The 18,829-nt window shown below is 36.3% G+C and overlaps 1 protein-coding gene across 1 annotated transcript in view; it reads right to left on the bottom strand.

Moving 5' to 3' along the window:
• The window catches only part of col14a1a (collagen, type XIV, alpha 1a), a gene marked incomplete at its 5' end in the record, with an annotated part of 129,078 nt that overhangs the window by 19,749 nt on the left and 90,500 nt on the right, over positions 1 to 18,829 (bottom strand). The window contains 5 exons of the mRNA XM_079240410.1: positions 4,066 to 4,119; positions 9,744 to 9,797; positions 10,312 to 10,407; positions 13,263 to 13,316; positions 18,435 to 18,521. Coding sequence (XP_079096536.1) covers positions 4,066 to 4,119; positions 9,744 to 9,797; positions 10,312 to 10,407; positions 13,263 to 13,316; positions 18,435 to 18,521 — 345 coding nt within the window. The remainder of the gene's footprint in view (positions 1 to 4,065; positions 4,120 to 9,743; positions 9,798 to 10,311; positions 10,408 to 13,262; positions 13,317 to 18,434; positions 18,522 to 18,829) is intronic.

Genomic DNA, 18,829 nt, shown 5'->3' with positions numbered 1-18,829 from the left:
CCCATTAATTTGGGTGAGGTGTGTTGAAGCAAGAAATAAATCTTAACCCTGCAGACAGACTGAATTTTGAAATTCCTCAGTCTAACAAAAGAGGAGGCGGACTAAATCGAATTCCATCTTTTAAATGCACGCTTAGAGACAAAAAACAGTATTCAAATTCTATCACCTCTCAAGACTTCTCATTTATTTAACTTTCTTACTTAAAGAATTATGAAGCACAGTTCAATGAAAACTGCTCTGCAAGCTGAACAATGTCCAAGTCTTCAGGACATCCCAGATGATGCATATGTCAGCAAAAGTGATAGGTTTGACAAGTTTTTACGAGCATCAGTCTCAGAGAAGACTTGGACCTACTCTCCCTCTGTGATAGAAACAGATGACAAATATCAAGATTTATACCTTTGCTTGATCCATTTTATGGTGGGAAGAACAAATAAAACACCCAGGAGACATTTACTGTTGTTCCAGCTGATCTAACTGGCTGCTGCAGAAAACTTTTATCCAGACTTGTGTTCGTTTTAACTCGGAGCCAGCCTGTCTTTGGCTTGTACACATCTCATAAAAAAGTTTTGTATTTCAAAAGAATCAGAGATACTGAGACAACTTAACTGTGAATCAATACAAGTCCAGCTCTCCAGCTCCTCACTGCGCAACACACGATGATACGCATGATACAGACTGGTATTTTGTTTTGTTTTTAACACAATTATTAATCATTTAATGATTGTTGTACTGAAAAATGACAGCGCAGACTGGTAATGCAAAATTTTAAGGACTGTATTTGTGTCACAGTTTTGTATTTGACCTCCCTTGTGTTTTCCATTTATCTTCCTATTTCCTGTTCATTAGTTCACCTGGTTTCATTTTTCTCATTTATTCCACCTGTGTTCTGTTAGTGTTTCTTGTATATATATCACTTAGTTTCAGTTCATTAGTTTCTTCATTGTTGTCAGTGCTGCTGCTATTGTCCTTATTGTCTTCTTCTGTTTCGTCTCTTCTGTGCTCCTACTTTGGCTTCAGTATCCTGGCTCATGAAACAGCTCCTGTCCTCGTCAGTCTGCTTTTGGGTCCTAAACACCCGTGACATTTTGGATTCAATAAGAAAACAACAAAGTCAATTAAATGAAAAAAAAAAGAAAAGAAAAAACATCTTGTGCCTGGTGGCCACTTGATGTTTATTTTTTGTTTTCTGGTCATCAGACTGAGAATTCAAAGACTGTTAGATAATATCTCTAAAAAAAAATCTACAAAGGTTTTCAATAAAGATCAGCTTTCTAATCAAATAAACATGTTATGATTCAGTTTGGGAATGATCCAATCATCTATCGTCTTCAGCTGTAACAACTTGTGGTTGCAGAAATGGGTTCTGGGAGGCACTGGGCTCAAAAGGTGAACCAGTTTGTTTAAAAAAAGAAAAAAAAGTAAATAAAAGTTTTCATTACATGTGTTTGTTTTGTAGACGTCAAAAAACCCAGAGGAAAAAAGTTAAATGTTTGTAGTTTTTATTGGCTGAGAAATTCAGAAACAATATTTACAGTGTTGATAAGTTTTGTTTATGTTTATTTAACATCTGTTTTGCTGCGTAACCATGCCAATGGGAAAGTTGCCTACATGTTGGAATAGTTGACTGAGCTTTCCAAAACACATATAATGCCTGGAATCAGACCCCAAATCCAGATGACTAGAAGAGGATATGTCCAGGACGAAGGGCAATAAATGGAGAGGAAAAGGAGGAAGTCCAAAGTATTTCTTCCTTTGATCATCACAGGGAAGGTTTGAGAACTTGCAAATAAAGTAAATGAGCTTAGAGTGCCGATGAGGACTCTGGGAATTTTCTGAAGGTAATAAGTGTTTTACTAAGACAAGAGGATACCCTGAGTGCCACTAGCCCCAAAAGCCAATACATTGATCGCTATTTCAACCACACCTCCCTCTCTCTGTCACACTTCAACTTCTCAAAAGCTTGCCAAGTGATTTTCATCTGCCTTCAGTTAGTTGTTTATGCATTTATGTTTTTTCTTAAATCACTTATGCTGCCATAGTACTTCTCTTCAGCATCATTCAATATAAAGTAAAAATCTCCAGCCTGCTTAAAAGGCTACGTTAACATTTAACACACTTTACAACTACATAAGTTAAGACTCATTTTACAATGCAAATCATAAGTCTGTCAGATGTAACTAGAGTTATAGGTCTCCTTGAAAGCTGTCTTTTTCAGAGGGATGATAACCAGAAAGGCAACAACAATGGTCCCTATTTAAACTAAATTGCATTGAGAGTTTATTTTCTTGCTAAAGTTCACGAACTCTAAACCTATCTGGCACAGTGCAAAGCTCTAGCCAAAATGCAAATGTCCTTTAGAAAAACAACATGACGTGAAAATGGTGCATGACTTTTTCTAACACGTAACAAGAGCCCTGACTCCTGTCAGCCAGCACAGACAGCAGATGGATTGTGTGCTGAGTCTTCCACCTCTCCAGGAGCCAGGCCAACACAGAACTCTTCTGTTATCATATTACCACTCTGGTCAAAACCTCTTTTTTTTTTATTGCTGCCTGCTGATGTTTTACCCCACAGCTGTATTCTTTTTGGTATTTACAGCTCAGTCAGGAATAGAAAGCTTCAGTTCCACTGTCAGTGTTGATTAGAGCCAGCTGGCATCATAAAGCCTTTTCAGCTACTAGGGGAAGATTTGTGTAGTTTTATGAAGAAAAATAAAACCAAACAGACAAACACAGCTGGACAATTAGACAAAGTAGACTGCTGAAAAGTATTGCTACTACAGTTAGATGTGAGAAAAGTGGACACTTGTGTTTAAAATGGTGGGGTGGGCAAATATTAAGAGGGTTTGTAACAGGATACACCATAAAAAGCAATTTTAATGCCACACATGAGGACAGTGTGATGGCATGGCTGTGCATTGTTTTCAGCTGTATTAGTTTACTAATTTGTTTTTTATTGGTTGATTAATTATATGACATTCTGAATAAATAAACTTTTCAAATTCAGCCAAATGCTGCAACGCTGACTGGATGGTTTTCCACAGTACCGATTGGTAACAACTAAAAACATTGTGTGAAAACATCCCCCAAATCCTTTGAAAGTAGCATGGGGAAGTATCTGAAGGTGTAGTAAATAATCTGATCTAAGCCTGACCCTGCATCATATTATTTACTGAAGAGACCAATCAGAGACAGCTATAACCAAAGCCTGGAAAAACATCACACAAGAGAAAACCTGCCCTGTTGGCATGAGCTTTGGACATGAGGCAATTGTTTTCCAAAAAGTATATGTCATTAAGTATTAAAAATTAAGTTTTTAATCTACAGTTTTGTTCGTTTATCTAATCATATTTTTAAAAAAAAGCAAGTTTACAACCTAAATTTCAGCCCGTGAACAACACACAATCTGCTGCATCTTCAATGACAACACACTTCAACAACAAAAATCAATAATTTGAAAACAAGTAAAATTTTAATTTCTGAATTAATATTATTCCATGTTTCCAGTTTCATTAGAGGCTGTTTAAAAGATTGAACTTAGTTTTAGTTTTTCTTGAATGTTGTATCTATCTATATATATGTATATATATATATATATATATATATATATATATATATATATATATATATATATATATATACATACATATGTTTCAGAATTCCAAATTTTTTCTACTTACTTTGATCCATATATTTATTCAAGGAAACATTCTGTTTTCAAGCATTGGTAAAGATTACTAGTAACTATATGGTTAGCAGAAAATCAGGATGTCAGTTTAGATCAATAAACGTTTCCCTCTATAGCAGCTTTTTTATTACTTGGTAACAGCTGTTTTTAACTTTCACTTTATGTCCCATTAAAGTCAAATTAATAAAAAGATTAGCTTGTTAACATTTCTACTAAAAACTCCGTCTGACATGAAATACATCTTAAGCAGTTCAAATTTAATGAATATATTAAAAAAAAAAAAAAAAAAAATCAGCTGTATATTATATAGTACATTCCTGAAGACTACCAAAGCACTCGGCAGTAAACAAAGGAACAATTAGCTCAGTATCTTACCCTCGCTCCTGGAGGACCATCTCTGCCAGGAGGGCCAGGACTTCCAGGAACACCCTAAACCAAAGTAAACATATTTGGGTCAAACAAACAAACAAAACAGTGAAATCTGTGTTGTGCCAAGTAAAACTATTAAAAAAAAAAAAAAGTTGGAAAAAAAAATTTAATAAAATAAACAAAAGAAAAAAAAATCATTTAAACTGCCAATATGAGCTTTTTTGAAAATCTATCATTGTCAAACACCTCAATCATATATTTACACAGACAACCAAAAGTCAAAGGGTCAAAATAGCAAATGGTCTGCTGTCTCACCTGACAATGATTTGAAAGTAATAAATATGAGAATGATTTACAGATAAATGACATCTGACCCTCTGGACACAGTCTTTGGATGAGCTGGCAACCTTGCTGCTCCATCCATTTCCCCTTCATCCACCTTTCCACAGGTCAATGCACACAGCCAATTCCAAAACAGAGTCATGGATTAAGTGTTGAGGTGATTTATCTCTGCACTTCAGTATTAGTGCAGGGCTCATAAAACAGGACAGTTAACACTGTTAAAAGTTCTACAAATTACAGGACAGGGTCGCAGAGGACATGCCTCAAATGATTAATGGCGTGCCGTTGTTCAGATGTTGGCTGATGTGCACTCTCCCACAATATCCAGAGTGATCTCTTCTATAACTTTCACTTACATATCTACATACGTCACCAGAGACATGTAGCAGGGAAATTATGTAGCATGCTGACAAACACACTGTATATGATAAAGTGAAAAATAATTCAATATCATTGTCATAATAAATGAGATAACATGGCCATGTGGCAAAAATGTTTAAATGTTGTTCAAAGGAAATTGGAGAAAAAAGGGGTCGAAATTTTATTCTTGACATTTTGAATTTAAAATTCTTAAAAAAGAAAAAAGTAAAGACAGACTTTTTATAAAATAATATCAAATCAGTCAAACGTTTGCTGAGGTCAGAAACTAAAACCAAAATCATCCTCAATGAAATTCTGATACTGACATTACGTGACACACTTCACTCCAACTAATGTGTTGTGCAGAAGCTTGAGCACAACTTAATAAGCCGATGGAGAACCATTTCATTTGAACCGGGTGTGTTGCAGCAGGAGAAACCCACAGGACACTGGCTCAAGAGGACTGGAGTTGATGATCCTTGCTCTAGCAAACACAACACATCCAGGCTAATCCCATTAGTGTTCATTTGGGTTGAGAACCGGACTCATAGCAGAACATTACATCCTCTGCACTCCCAAATTCTTGAGGTTCTCTGTAGAGGAGAGTACTTTCATCCTGGAGGACAGAGTTCATTTCTATCTAGGATAGAATTCTTATATAAAGCTTTCCATGATCAAGTGCTAATGTATATATATCAAGGATCTCATCATTCCATATATTCCAAATAGAGCAGTTCACTCTCAGACTGCAGGTTCCCACAGTCTCTACGTGTACAATTAGAGGAAGCGCCTCCGTCCAACAGGTTTCTTTCTCATGCAATTAGCTCCCGGTTTGGGTTCGGAGGACAGACATTCTCTCTACCTTTGAGATGAAGCTTAAGACCTTTCTTTTTGATAAATCTTATAGTTAGGGGTGGTCTAGCATCCTTTATTTATGCTGCCACAGGCTTAGACCGACGCACTGAGCACTTCCCTTTCACCGCTCAGCTCATTTTTTATGTAGAAAAATATGACAGTTTTGGCATAATTAATATATTTCTCTTCCTTCTGCACGTCTTCCTGGATAAAAGTTGCAGTGCTTGTGTGTCTCTCTTCCCTGTCCTCTAAACCCCAACCAGCCAAGGCAGACGACTGCCCTCCCAGAGCCAGTTTCTGCTGGAAGATTTTTCTTCCTGTTAAAAAGACGTTTTTCCCTTTCCAGTATTGCCTCATACATGCTCAGGATGGATGTTTGGATCGAAGTCAAGATTTGATGCAATCTGCTGGTTGTCTGTGAAGTGGCCTGAAATGACATTGTTGTGAAGTGGCGCTATACAAATAACACTGAACTAAATGGACTTAGAGACTCTGAAGATATGGGATCTGTATTGGTGCCAGAATCTCCCTCCAATATGTCTGTCAATCAATAAGGTGCAAATCAGCCAATCAGGTGACAGGGATATATCTGTGACTGACACACACCTGGCAGCACTAAAAACAAGTGAAAATACCAACAGGAGACTAGTGCAGAGGTTTTTTGACAGTTTTTGGGGGCACTACCCACATGTTTACCTGTGCTAATAATTCTTTACAAGTTATCAACCTTTCCAGCGATGCGTAATACAACGCTAATTGGTATTATTTAAGGGGATTTATTGTGACCGACCACAATTCTCCATACCTTCTGTCTAAGGGCATTGTAATGTAAGAGTGCTTTTACATTCATCTTGACCACATCTGCAAAGTTAGACAAATCTTTACTACACAAATAACAACTTCACTCCTCTTAACTGATAATATTAGCTGATAACTATGACACCCACAAAGACACGGATAACCTGAGGTAAACTGAAAGATGAAAAGGATGAAGATGCACACAGAAACTCCAGGATTTTTACTGCAGCTTCACTTTTCTCCACTAGATTACAAACAAGGTGGTGAAACACTGGCGACAAGGATACATTGTATTTAATACAGGAGGGAATACAGAGAGAGAGAAGCAGGAAAAGGAGAAGAGAGAGAGGTAAGTGATGCTTTAAAGTTGTGAAATCCTCTGTGGTCCCTCATATATTACAAAAAGGCCCTGGAAGCTACTATATTCCCCCACTGCGCCACACACAGCCATTCATATTCCTCCCTCTGACAAAACACATTATCACTCAGTAATACATTGCAGTGCAGGGCAGCACTGCCAGCTTTTATTAATAGGACTATGCAGGCAAAGAGAGCTAGATAGTGCTGCATCGAGAAATGTTGCAGTTCTCTGTTCAGAGATTAGTTGTTCCCACCTTGTAAAAGCTGGCTACTGTTACTGCTCATATCGATGAAGTCTAGCAAAAACAAAGTTAGTATTGCAGTCTCGTAAAATCTTCACAAAACTCTAAAAAGAAAGGAATATTTACTCATTTAAAAATAACTAAAATTCACAAAAGGAACAAAAGCTATAGTCCTCAGGCAGATCCTTTTCAACAGCACAGCCAGCCAGCTGTCCATAATGGTGCTGTAGCTGACAACATAGGCTTTACATTTTAAGAATGATAGAAACCAGCTCCAGTCAGTTGTGCAATGAAGTTGAACAATTTTGATGCCTTGATTCAAAGACAAAATCAGCATTAATTTAAGCCCAAAAATAACTTAAAATTTATAACTACTTGACGGTTAGAAGAAAGCAAAAAAACAAAAAAAGTAATCATGTCATGGTGCAGTGTGCTCTGAAAGCTAATTAATGCTCTGGACCATCATCTGTGACATGTATAGGAGAACTGAAACGTGGAAACAAAAACAAAAAGCAAAAGACAACAAAAAATAAATTTAAAAAGCTCTTTTTTCCACCAATGCTGGGACTGGAGCATCAAGCCTTTGCTCTTTGCTTGACCTAGAAAACTTTACTGAAGCTAAATGTAGTCAAAATGGATCTTAAATTAGTTGATCACCTGTCCAAGGTACACCTTGGACAGGTCATGAGTCTATCGCAGGGCCAACACAAAGAGACACTTTGACACGGTCTGACCAAAAGGTTAGAAGGTGTAAGAACCATAAGGGATGTTGGTTCCCACATTCTACACTTTTAAACATGAAATCAACTCATATTCAGAAAAATGACTGTTGTGACATTTGAAAGAAAATAAATGAAACAGAAAAAAAGGCAAGGCTTTACAGCACCAAAAAACTATTGTAGAGTTCATGATCACTGCATTCTCTCTGCTATTTTGTACTCAAACTACAAAATTATGAAACAGCTGAAGTAGTCCACAAACCGAAAATACACTCACAGAAACTGAGTGACTCATTTAGTTAAGACTGATTAGTTTCCATTCCCACTGTTGTAGGAACACATATCTGTAACCCATGATGCTTCTGGGCAATAAATATTTGGTTAAATCTTAATAATGTCAACAACTTTTAAACCAGGCTTAGTTTTAGTTATTAGTAAAAGAAACATAAGGTGAACCTTCTGGAAGTCAGTCTAATGTATAATCATCTGAAGGGATAGATATCCTGGGCTCAGACTGAATAACAAAAAAATGTAAATATTTGTGTGATGGAGAATCTGCAGCATGCCAGGAGTGGCCAGATGTGAAACAGACAATATTCATTGTGGATTAGTTGAACTTGCCATGTGTGTGTTTGGATTGCAGCAAAATAGAAAGATTTATGTCATGATTTTTTTTATTTTTATTAAATACATGTTAAAAAAAATATTACAAGAATGAATTTAAACCTTTCTTACAAAAATAATATAATCTCGTGCTGCTTAATCATTAGAACATTGATTCTGTCATTGCTGGTGTCCAGGGCTCCTTCGGAGAACACTATTAAATTGATTCAGCATTAATTTTATTGGTTCGTTGCCCAATAATTGAGTGACTGATAATGATTATTCACATCTCAACAATTCCATTAGATTGCTTTGTGTCTGAGTCCATGAGTGGGTTAGCAGTCGTACCCTCCACCTACGCACAAGCACAAGGTTACACTTAAATATTCTTGTCCATCTCCCTGCCACCTCTCCTTCTCTTCTTGCATTCTCATTGATTCGCATTATATGACTCCAACTCCATTAGATTGAAAGAGGCATTATAAAGAGAAGCAGCTAGTACCCCATCCACCCTAATACCATCAAACCAGCATGGCTAAAATGAACTGTTTTTCAGGAAACACTTAAAGTGAAAACTATCTTTACTAAGAGTTCCCCAAGACAGCTATGTACAGGGAACTAACAGAGAGATGGTTTCTCTGGGTTTCTACTGCCACAAACAAAGAAACACACACACACACACACACACACACACACACACACACACACACACACACACACACAGCCCATATATCAGTAACTTCAAACCCTCTGTGTGGTTGCTTATCATTCAAATTAAAATAGATCAAAATGTTTACCAATTACCCATTACTGTAGCAGTCATACATGCAAATCAACACAGAAGCAGCATACTGTGAAAACACTCCACCTAAAACAGTTTTACTCTTGTGACTTAATAATTTGCTTGATTTTAACATCTATTAAAAATGAGCTACATATGCCTCTTCTAAATGATAAGTTGATTTTTTTCTGCAGTCAAAAGAAACTTTATGGATAAAGGATCTAAAATTATTTTGTATTGACAACTCAAACTCCACACAGAACAAATCCCAATCAGTTGGATTTATTTGATTATCTTTTTAAAATGGGTAGACTGGCCCAGTGGAAACATGGATTCTGCTTCATAACAACCAACAAACAAACTTTCAAGTATCAGAGGTTAATTGGTTCAATTAATTTTGGACATTTTTGTAACAGGAGGAACCGATTCCCCTAAAACCACTTTCTTTAAGCCATTAAGTGGTTTTAACCCAGTTACACCTGTTTTTTTTTTTTTTTTTTTTAACTTTAAACAAAAATAGGCCTACAAAGCCCTGTGTATCAGAATAATAGTAAAATATTTGGTTTAAAAAAAAAAATCTACTAATATATTTTATAAGCATGACATTCTGAAAAATGTTCTTACCATGGGTCCAGCTGGTCCAATCTCCCCCCTCTCTCCCCTTTCCCCTGGAGCACCCTGGAAAACATATAAAGTCACTGGATTAAAAGTCAATTTGTGGTTTAACTGAAAGTTAAATCAATTGGACCTTTACCTTGCAGTAAAAATCATTGCTTATCTTATTAAACTGCCCAAAGTAGCGAATGCATATAATCCTACAAATGTCTGGAATTCTGTTTGATGAACATGTCAACTTATGTAATCTTATATTGGCAGATCTTGTCAGATTAATATACAGATCTATAATTTACTTAAAGATTTTGTGAACTCACTGTGGAGAGGTACCACAACGCATACTTTCAGTAACTGCTTCCCAATTTAATCTAATTTGTGACATAAAAATCACAAACTTTTGACTTTTTATCTCAAATCCAGATTTATCCTAAAAAAAATTCCATTTAAACATTAAGACAACAGTTGTTTGCTTTGAATCAAGTGTAATTTTAAGTGAGCTTCAGCTTGAAATTAATTGAAAGAGTTCGAACATGCAACTATGCATTTATGAAAATATAATATACAGCTACAGACTTACAGGGGTGCCCTGAATAGATAGTCCACTGGGTCCCTGTGGACCAGGTGGTCCTGGAGGTCCTAAAGGACCAATTTCTCCTGTGGGCCCCTGAGGTCCCTGTGAAAACAAACAAATAACAACAGCAACAAAATTATTAAACCAAATTAGTTGCCTTAACTGTAATAAATTACACTTTCTATAAAGGAAGCAATAAACTCAAATCAGATCTAAACTATAACACAGAAATGTTCCTGCTGGTAGCTGGAGAGGAATGGGTCAGTGTCAGATACAATGAATAAATTGATATAAACTTCACTAAAATAAACTTAACCCTCTGGAGACCAAGGGTATTTTAGAGAAATAAACCTCGCCTGACTTTTATTTTTAGTTTAAATGCTACTAAACACCACCTTTCAATGCCCCATAATGTCCTATACCTTTTATATAAAATATAAATAAACTACTTGAGTAATGCAAATGTTTGTTTGAGCAATTACGCATGGTTTGCGTGCGTAAAAGCTGTTTTCATAATTTATCGGCCTTGTAAATACAGAAGGCAGCTATCTGACTGCTAATGACACCGATGCATTGTGATTGACACTGTTTGGAGGCGTTTCCTGAAGCATCATCAGCTCTGATTGGACAAACGAGTGTCATGTGCCAAAGACAAAGGCTCTGATTGGTACATCTATTTTGACACAACACTGTATCACTTGTGAATGGGCTACAGTGATGCCGGAACTACCGCCAGAAAGCCTGGAGTCTCCCAATTAAGACAGGAAAAAAGTAAGTTTCTATCTTTTATGGTTCGAAAGCTATGCTCGATTAAACACAACATAGTCCCTGGCATTGCCAACAATGCCGGCGTCCCCAGAGTGTTAACACACAGGTCTGTAAACCATACACATTCAGTGGTAATATGCAACTGCTCAACAAGTTCTTTCAAGAACTGCTTCATGATCAAACCTGTCCTGTCTGTGGTTGTATGTGAATGACCAAGAAAAGCCAAAGGCAAAAGAAATTTGCTACTCCACGTCTTTTAATACCATATTGCTTTATTTTAAGACCCTCTTGAACATCCTGGACTTCTACCAGTTGAGACGATCCATAACCAAACATATTGACCTTACAGGACAGCCTGGTACCCTAATAACAACAATTCATTTCAAAAGGACATAATTATTAACTGTTTGGTAGAATTGTTTATTTGAGAGATAAAGTGTGGCTATTTTGATTAATTCCTAATTAACATTACCAGCACATATGTTTGCTACCACTGGATATCAGAAACAATTAGCCTATGCTGTGCAGCAGCTCACTTGGTTTAAATACATGCAGTGCAGACAGAATCTCTGCAACAGGAGACAGAAAGGAGACATTCTTGCAAATTACAACTTGTTGGTTCAGTGGCAGCTGTAGCCAAAACAATCTCCACTCTAGCTGTATTTATTATTTTACTACTAAACCTTACAAGCTGAAGGTGTCTCTGATTCATGTAAACAACTAAGAGAAACAATGGATCATGTACTGTATACACAAAAAGGAGAGAGACTGAAAAGAAAAACTATCTGTGTGCTATCTGTACAGTCAAATTATTTCAAAGATGACTAAAATTTAAATATGCCTCATGTTTATTCACATATCTGAACAGTTAATTTTGCTGATTTTGTAGTAAATACAAACTCAGGTAAAAAAAAAAAAAAAAAAAAAGTTCATGAACTGATTGGTGTAACAGAATAAACATACTGTTTGTTTAAACTCGGCTCATTGCGTAAACAATAGCACAAATGCAAGTTAACTACAACAATGATGCAACATAAATTTTCCATTGAGCTGAACGTACAGACAGGCTAGAAATCCCAGTTTCAGAAATGAACACTACATACATTAAACATACACATTCTTTACAAGAAAATTTAGCATGAGATAAATTTGTTTCCTTTTTGGAAACTTTTATGGCAAAACATACTAAGTATTAGGTTGTGGGAGACGTCCTCACAGAGGGAACTCTGTCTCTGCATGTCTGAGCAGAAGGAGAAGAATACTTTCTGCTTCTTTTAAAGAGGAAAAGCTTACAAATATATTTTAAAAATATCAAATGACACCCAAGGTAACGGCTGAGAAACTCCAGCTGTATCAGGTCACGTGCCCACTGTCACAGCTGGATGATTTGCTAAAGTTTGGAACAAACTACCATAATAACAATTTGGAAGATATAAAATGTATTGCACATCTTTTACCAGTAGTTTGAAGCAGGTTTCTTGGCATAGTTTATAACATAGACTAAAATGTAATGGTGGTGATCAGAGTCTGTCTTTTGCCTGCAGCCAAAAGGAAGATGAGAAAAGTGGAAAAACTGATAAGGTGTTTTTTTTTTTTTTATTTTGTAGATAATCACCACTTTCCACTCTAAAGTATTTTACTATCTGAGGGCTTTACGCCTGCTGGTGAAAAGACTCCTATTGGCGCGTACAAATCGTTTTACACATATAACCTCTACTTTTGTCATCTAATCTATACATTAAAGAGGTTAAGTGTTGTTCTGTCTTTAGATGGAGAGCACCAGCAACTGCAGGTTCTGCTCAAAATAGTGCTGTACATTTTCATTCAGGTTGAATATCCTAACTCACCTTTACTTATTTATTTATTTTACCAGAGTTCAATCTAACTTAACTTTGAGATGGTAAAACTTTACTAGATGGGTTTAAATAATTGATCCACAAAAATCATAAAAATGATGACAGCTTTCCTCAGTTTATACCCACAATAATATGACCCTATTGCTTCCTACTTTATACACCCCAACATTGTGGCAAAATCCAATCTCAGCACCTGATTACTGTGAGCTCCTGGTGTGATTTTACTCCCTCACCTTAGAGCATGCTACATCATGGTGAAAAATTTGAGCGGGATTATGTTGACATGTCATCAGAAAAAGAAAGTGTCTCAGACTTTAAGTGTGTTTCACAAACCGTCACGCCTGGCTCTCCTCTGTCTCCTCTGGCACCCCTTATGCCTGGACCACCCTGAAACAGACCCAAAACACAATGCTTGATCATAAACTGTTAAGGTTTGCATAAACAGATATTTGCTGAGACAAGTACTGTATATTTACAAAGATACTAATAATTTGTTTAGGCATCTTTAAGCAGTTTTATAAATGTCTTCCATCCAACTGGTTTCTGGAAATGTTGAGACAAATGTGATATTACCATAAACTGTCCTTTAAGCTTTGTACTTTATTACAATACATCTGTGATTCTGCAAGAGTCTGAAGCCATAAACCTCAGGGTGATCTCTCTAGCCCTGAGGTTTATCCAGGGGCAAACAACACATCTGTTTGTCATTAGCCTATTTGGAATATATTCCTTTCCTGTGTTTGCTTAAATAAGTTTCCTCTGGGAACTGAAGCAGCCTGATTGTTCTTTAAGTCCTCGGCCAAAAGGGGCAGACCAAGAGGAATATGAGAAGAGACATACAGAAGCAGTAAAAGCAGGGGCTCAGCCACAATAAATGGACTCTGTTGTATACGAGTCTGTGTTTGAACAGTTCTACTTCAGATTTGATCTCATCCCACCTAATGACACCAATATAATTTTTTTTATAGTAACAAAAGTCAGAACCTCCTAACATTTTGACATCTCTTGACTTGTTTTCTCTTTCAGGATCCATAAGCTCCATCAGCTGATCCTTTTAAAACAGGATGCTGAGTAAATGAGGTGGTTTGATTGACAATAGACACTGCTTTTTGTCAGGATGCGTCATCATTTACCCTTATTATTCAGTCTATACATCTTATGTGAATTTATCTCTTTCATTGTAATGAGCCAAAGACATAATCAGCAGTCCTCAGTCAGTGCACATATTTTCGTACAACAGGCAGAGAAAGCAAAACCAAATGGGATTTTACTTTGAATCAGTACTGAAATATGCATAGAAGTCTGTCTTGAAATTTAATGTGACAGCACATGCACAACAACTCTGTAAATTAATGCTAAGGAAAAAAAAAACTATCATACCTACAATAAATGATCATGTTAATCATTACAGCAGTTTGTTCTTGTTACTTTAATTTTTTCTAAACAGTATGAGCTTATTAATATTGGAGGTGCATTAAAACATACACAGAAACTTAAATTACCTTCCAGCAGCAGCAATAGAAATAATTATGTTTGGATTTGTGCATTCAGTGATGATTGAAAAACACAGCTTGCACGAGTTTTACTAAGCAATTTGATACAAAAGGCAAATTTACATTTTTCAAATAAGCCTTGGATCTCAGACAGCATGGTTACTGTTCAGTTTAACAAATGGGGAAGGCAGGCTGAGCATGCCTTGTTTTCCTTAATTCTAGACTGATTGTTGACTGATGTTCAGTATTGAGCCGAGTCTGAGACAAATCAGACGCCACAGATTGCAGGTCAGTTGAAGCAATCAATATTATGAGAAACACAGAAAACTGAAGAGGTCTGCTGCCGTATAAAGCAGGAAAAGGCAAACGTCTCACAGAGGTTGGAAAAAAATCGGAATTACTTCCAGATAAAAAATAAATATTGTTTGGAAACCTGCATCCAATCTGTGTGATGGTGACCTGTGAATTAACTGCTAATTATGACACTTCCTAAAATCTTGTTTTCTTTTGGATACCATTTTGATCTCTAAATTGATGATCTATGATATTTTCCAAATATGTTGAATTCTGTCATTTTTCAAGTACCTCTTTGTTGTTTTTAATTGTTCTGCTTATATGCATGAAGTATCCAGTGGTGGAGCTAGATTTATATAAAATGGGTGAGCGTAGGGGGAGCAACGAGGGGCCATATTGTAAGAAAGTCACATACACTGCTGTGATAACTGTGGTCACACTAGAGAAACATGAAAGAATAATCTGGATCATCAAGTGGAAATATTTGCAACAAGATCAAAAAGGGTTCATAGACGGATAAGTTGATTTTGGAGCGCCGTATGTGCTGCTTGATGAGTTAGTAGGAGGATCAATGGCTTCTACCCAGGGCAGTTTTGGCTTGGTGTCTGGTGGTGGTCGACTGGATCAATACCTACATAAATTCCTTCACATTTTCAAATCAACGAGCAGCCTTGTTAGCCTCCTGTTTAAATTAAAATAGATCATTGAGCTCTGACTTAGCCAGCATTAAGCCAAGGCAAGGCACGTTTATTTGTATAGCACCTTTCATGTACAAGACAAATCAAAGTGCTTTAGATGAAACATTAAAAGCATTACAGATGGTGTAAAAACGAACTAAAAAAGCATAAAAGAAAACACAAATCGCAAAATCACATTAACTGTTTCATTGTTTTTTGTCCACATTATAAGTTATTAATATCTGACAGTAAATCAGACTGTGTTGTGGCTTCAGGCTGGTTATATAGCAGAGACAATCACCTGCTGCTCTGATTACAGCTTAAGGTGGAGGTTGCGTGAGGAGCAAGATTTGTGTGTCCTTTTGGACGGGGAGGGGCTTACTCAGCAGCCACTTCAGCTAAAAGAGTAAATGATTTGTGCTTTTAGGTTGTCAAAGTCTTCAATAACACCAGAGAAAGTCGTTAAGCATATGGATTGTTGCTTTTTCTTTAATTAGTCGCTAGAGGGTTCTGAAATATCACTAATTATTAGGGCTGTGACAATATGCTTTCATCCCGATTTGATTCAAATCCGATTTTTTTTTGGGTGCAGATTCAATTTAAATAGCAATTTTCATGACCCCTTGGCATTTCTGATTTTTGTAGACCTAAACCCCCTCCCAGAAAAAGTACAAAACTTTTTTTTTGCTCGTCTGTTCGTTCTGTTGATCAATTCATTCTGTAAACTTGTCAAATGTAAATGTCTGTAAGTCTAACCTTGGACGAGCTGGCTTGAACCTTGAATTTCCCCTCGGGGATAAATAAAGTATATTTGATTTGATTTGATTTGATTTTTCTTGATTTTAATTAGGAAAAAACAACACAGTAGCCAGGCCATCCTTCTGCTGCTATAACGCCCAAGAAGACGAGTAAAAACATCAATAAAAACAATAAAAATGACAAAAAATATTATCATGGATTATTTTTATTTATTTAAAAAAAAAAAAATCAATTTTTTTAACCAATTGAACCAGATTTTAAAATTGTGAATCAAAAAATCTCGATATTCAATTTTTTGATTAGATTTTCCCACCCAAACTAATCAGTGTCAAAGAACGAAGTTTCATTGAAAGTCTATATTGTCCAGCACTGTAATCGGTGCACCAGAAAATTGAGCACTGACAAACGTTCCACGATTAAATGCATAACTTTTTTTTCAACACATTAATATTTCTGAAATTAATTATTTGCAATCAATACGTTAAAGTCCCACCCAAAGTAAATAGCCTCATAAAACTTTATTAATTGTAATGGGACGGAATCTCTTCTAGAAATGTGCAGCCAGACTGTTCAAAGGGACTGACTAGGAAACCACTTTAAAATTCACTTCCAAATCATATGGTGACACTGGTGATCCATGCATGTCTGGAAAGACCTTTCTGCCCTCCTCCTCTAGTGACCAATTATCTGATGTAGCGCTTGGGATCAGATTTCAGAGGTGACCAGCACTACTCGGACCACCCCCCTGGCTCTGATCCTGAAAGGATCTCTACAGCTTTGTAGATTTGTCTTTATTCTCACTGACTGTCATCATTGAGTTTCAGCCATAATATAATACCTTCTCAATTATTATTTATTTTAGTATTTTAAGATGCTCAAAGTTTGTATGTCTGCAAAAAGTTGGTCTTTCTCTGAGGATAAAGGACATTTCTGTAAAATAAGCAGTTTGTGTATGTGCTTACTCAAAATCCCCTGACAGTTTAAGCCCAAAAATGTCTACAATTTAGTCGTTAAACTATTCATCTAGAGCCATGTGCTGTAGTTGAAATGAGAATTTAAAGGTCTCTATATTTCAGAAATGACTGAGGAACAGTGAGACTGAGAAACAGAAATAAATGAAGTGATAATAAATGTTGAGAAAAAGCCTAAAGCACCAAGGGAATGTGGAAGCAAGTGAAAAAGAAGAGAAACACTGAAAAGCTGAAAGCAAAGCTTTCTGTACTATATTGATCTAATGATCCAAGGGAAGTGGAAAGATGGAGGCTTTGGAGAGAAAACTTGAAAAAGACAATAAAAATGTGCAAAGTCCATCATCATTTTTAGCCATATATAGTATATCTGATATTTTTCTGCCTAGAGTTAAAGAAAATTAGGTTATTTTTTGTTATATAGTCATGAAGATTTCAGAAAAATTAATTAAAAAATGATGAATGCATCTGGTACCGAAATGTCAATGAAAAGACAAAACAAAGCTGAAAACAAAGAGAAAACTCAAAGAGAGGACTGCAATCTGGATACAGTCCTGCAGATATTCAGATCCTCAGACAGCATGAATAATTAGTGGAATTATGATCAGCTCTGATAAATGGAATCGTCCTGCAATTAGTTACTTGATCTTATCTCACAGATGTGCACAAAACATGCCCTTAGCTGCACACAAAGAAAGAAAACTTAAACAAGCAGAGGAAATAAAAATGGCAGGAGAGAGAAAAAAGTGTGAAAAAACAGACAATAATTCTCCAGATAGGCTCATCTACTCGCCCTCATTTCACAACCTGCTTCAAAGTTCGCCTGCTGCTGTGTAAGAGGAATAAATCTGCACGACACAAACCCCTGACCTTAAACATACAACCTCTAAAATCAGAACATAAACTGTTTTCAGGTGTTGACTGAACAGGGAAGGAGAAATGACGTTTTTATGTGTAGATGACAAATGCATTGGGCATTCACTGTAAATGCATTTCGCAACAGTAGCAACATCCCAGAATTAAATTAAACTTCTTTTTTCAAAATATTCACAATTACCTTGTAACAGTGACTTCATTCAAAGAGTTTTTAGATTTTATTTCCAGCAGTGTCTTGTTCAAACATCTTTTTTGTGTTGTAGAAGTTTAATCACAGCAGTGTGTGATATCTGTCCTGTCCAAGCAGGAGGTGAAACAGAAACTCATTAAAGGAAAAGATTTTCCACATAAGCTTCAGAGAGACTAAAATGTTTGGTTTGAGTGTGGAAGAGAACGAATATTAAAAACAAAGAAACAAATGAATGTAAATATTCTTACAGGGGGTCCTGATGGTCCTGGAGGTCCTTTGCTGTCCTGGGAGCACGTGCAGGCATGAGGCAAAGGAGGGCACTGCTCTTCGACTCTCTAAAAATACAGTTAGTGTAAAGATTAGCTTAGTAGTTTTTTTTCTTTTTTTTAAATTAAACTGGTATTTCAGCCAAAATGAGCAGTGTCACAAAAACAGCAAATAAGTTAATAATGGTAAAGTAACTTAATCAGTTTGGCACTAGGTCTCAGTTGTGGGCCATTATCAAGTTTAAAACAAAACTAAATCACATATTGTCCAATACCCTGATGTGATTTATTAACAACACAATCTAAAACAGTGTTCTCGATCCTGGTCTTCAGGAGCCACTGCCCTGCATTTTTTAGATGTAGCCAAACACACACGG

Source organism: Telmatherina bonti, assembly GCF_933228915.1.
Source record: "Telmatherina bonti genome assembly, chromosome: 5".
Lineage (NCBI taxonomy): Eukaryota > Metazoa > Chordata > Actinopteri > Atheriniformes > Telmatherinidae > Telmatherina > Telmatherina bonti.
This window is presented reverse-complemented; position numbering and strand designations above follow the sequence as displayed.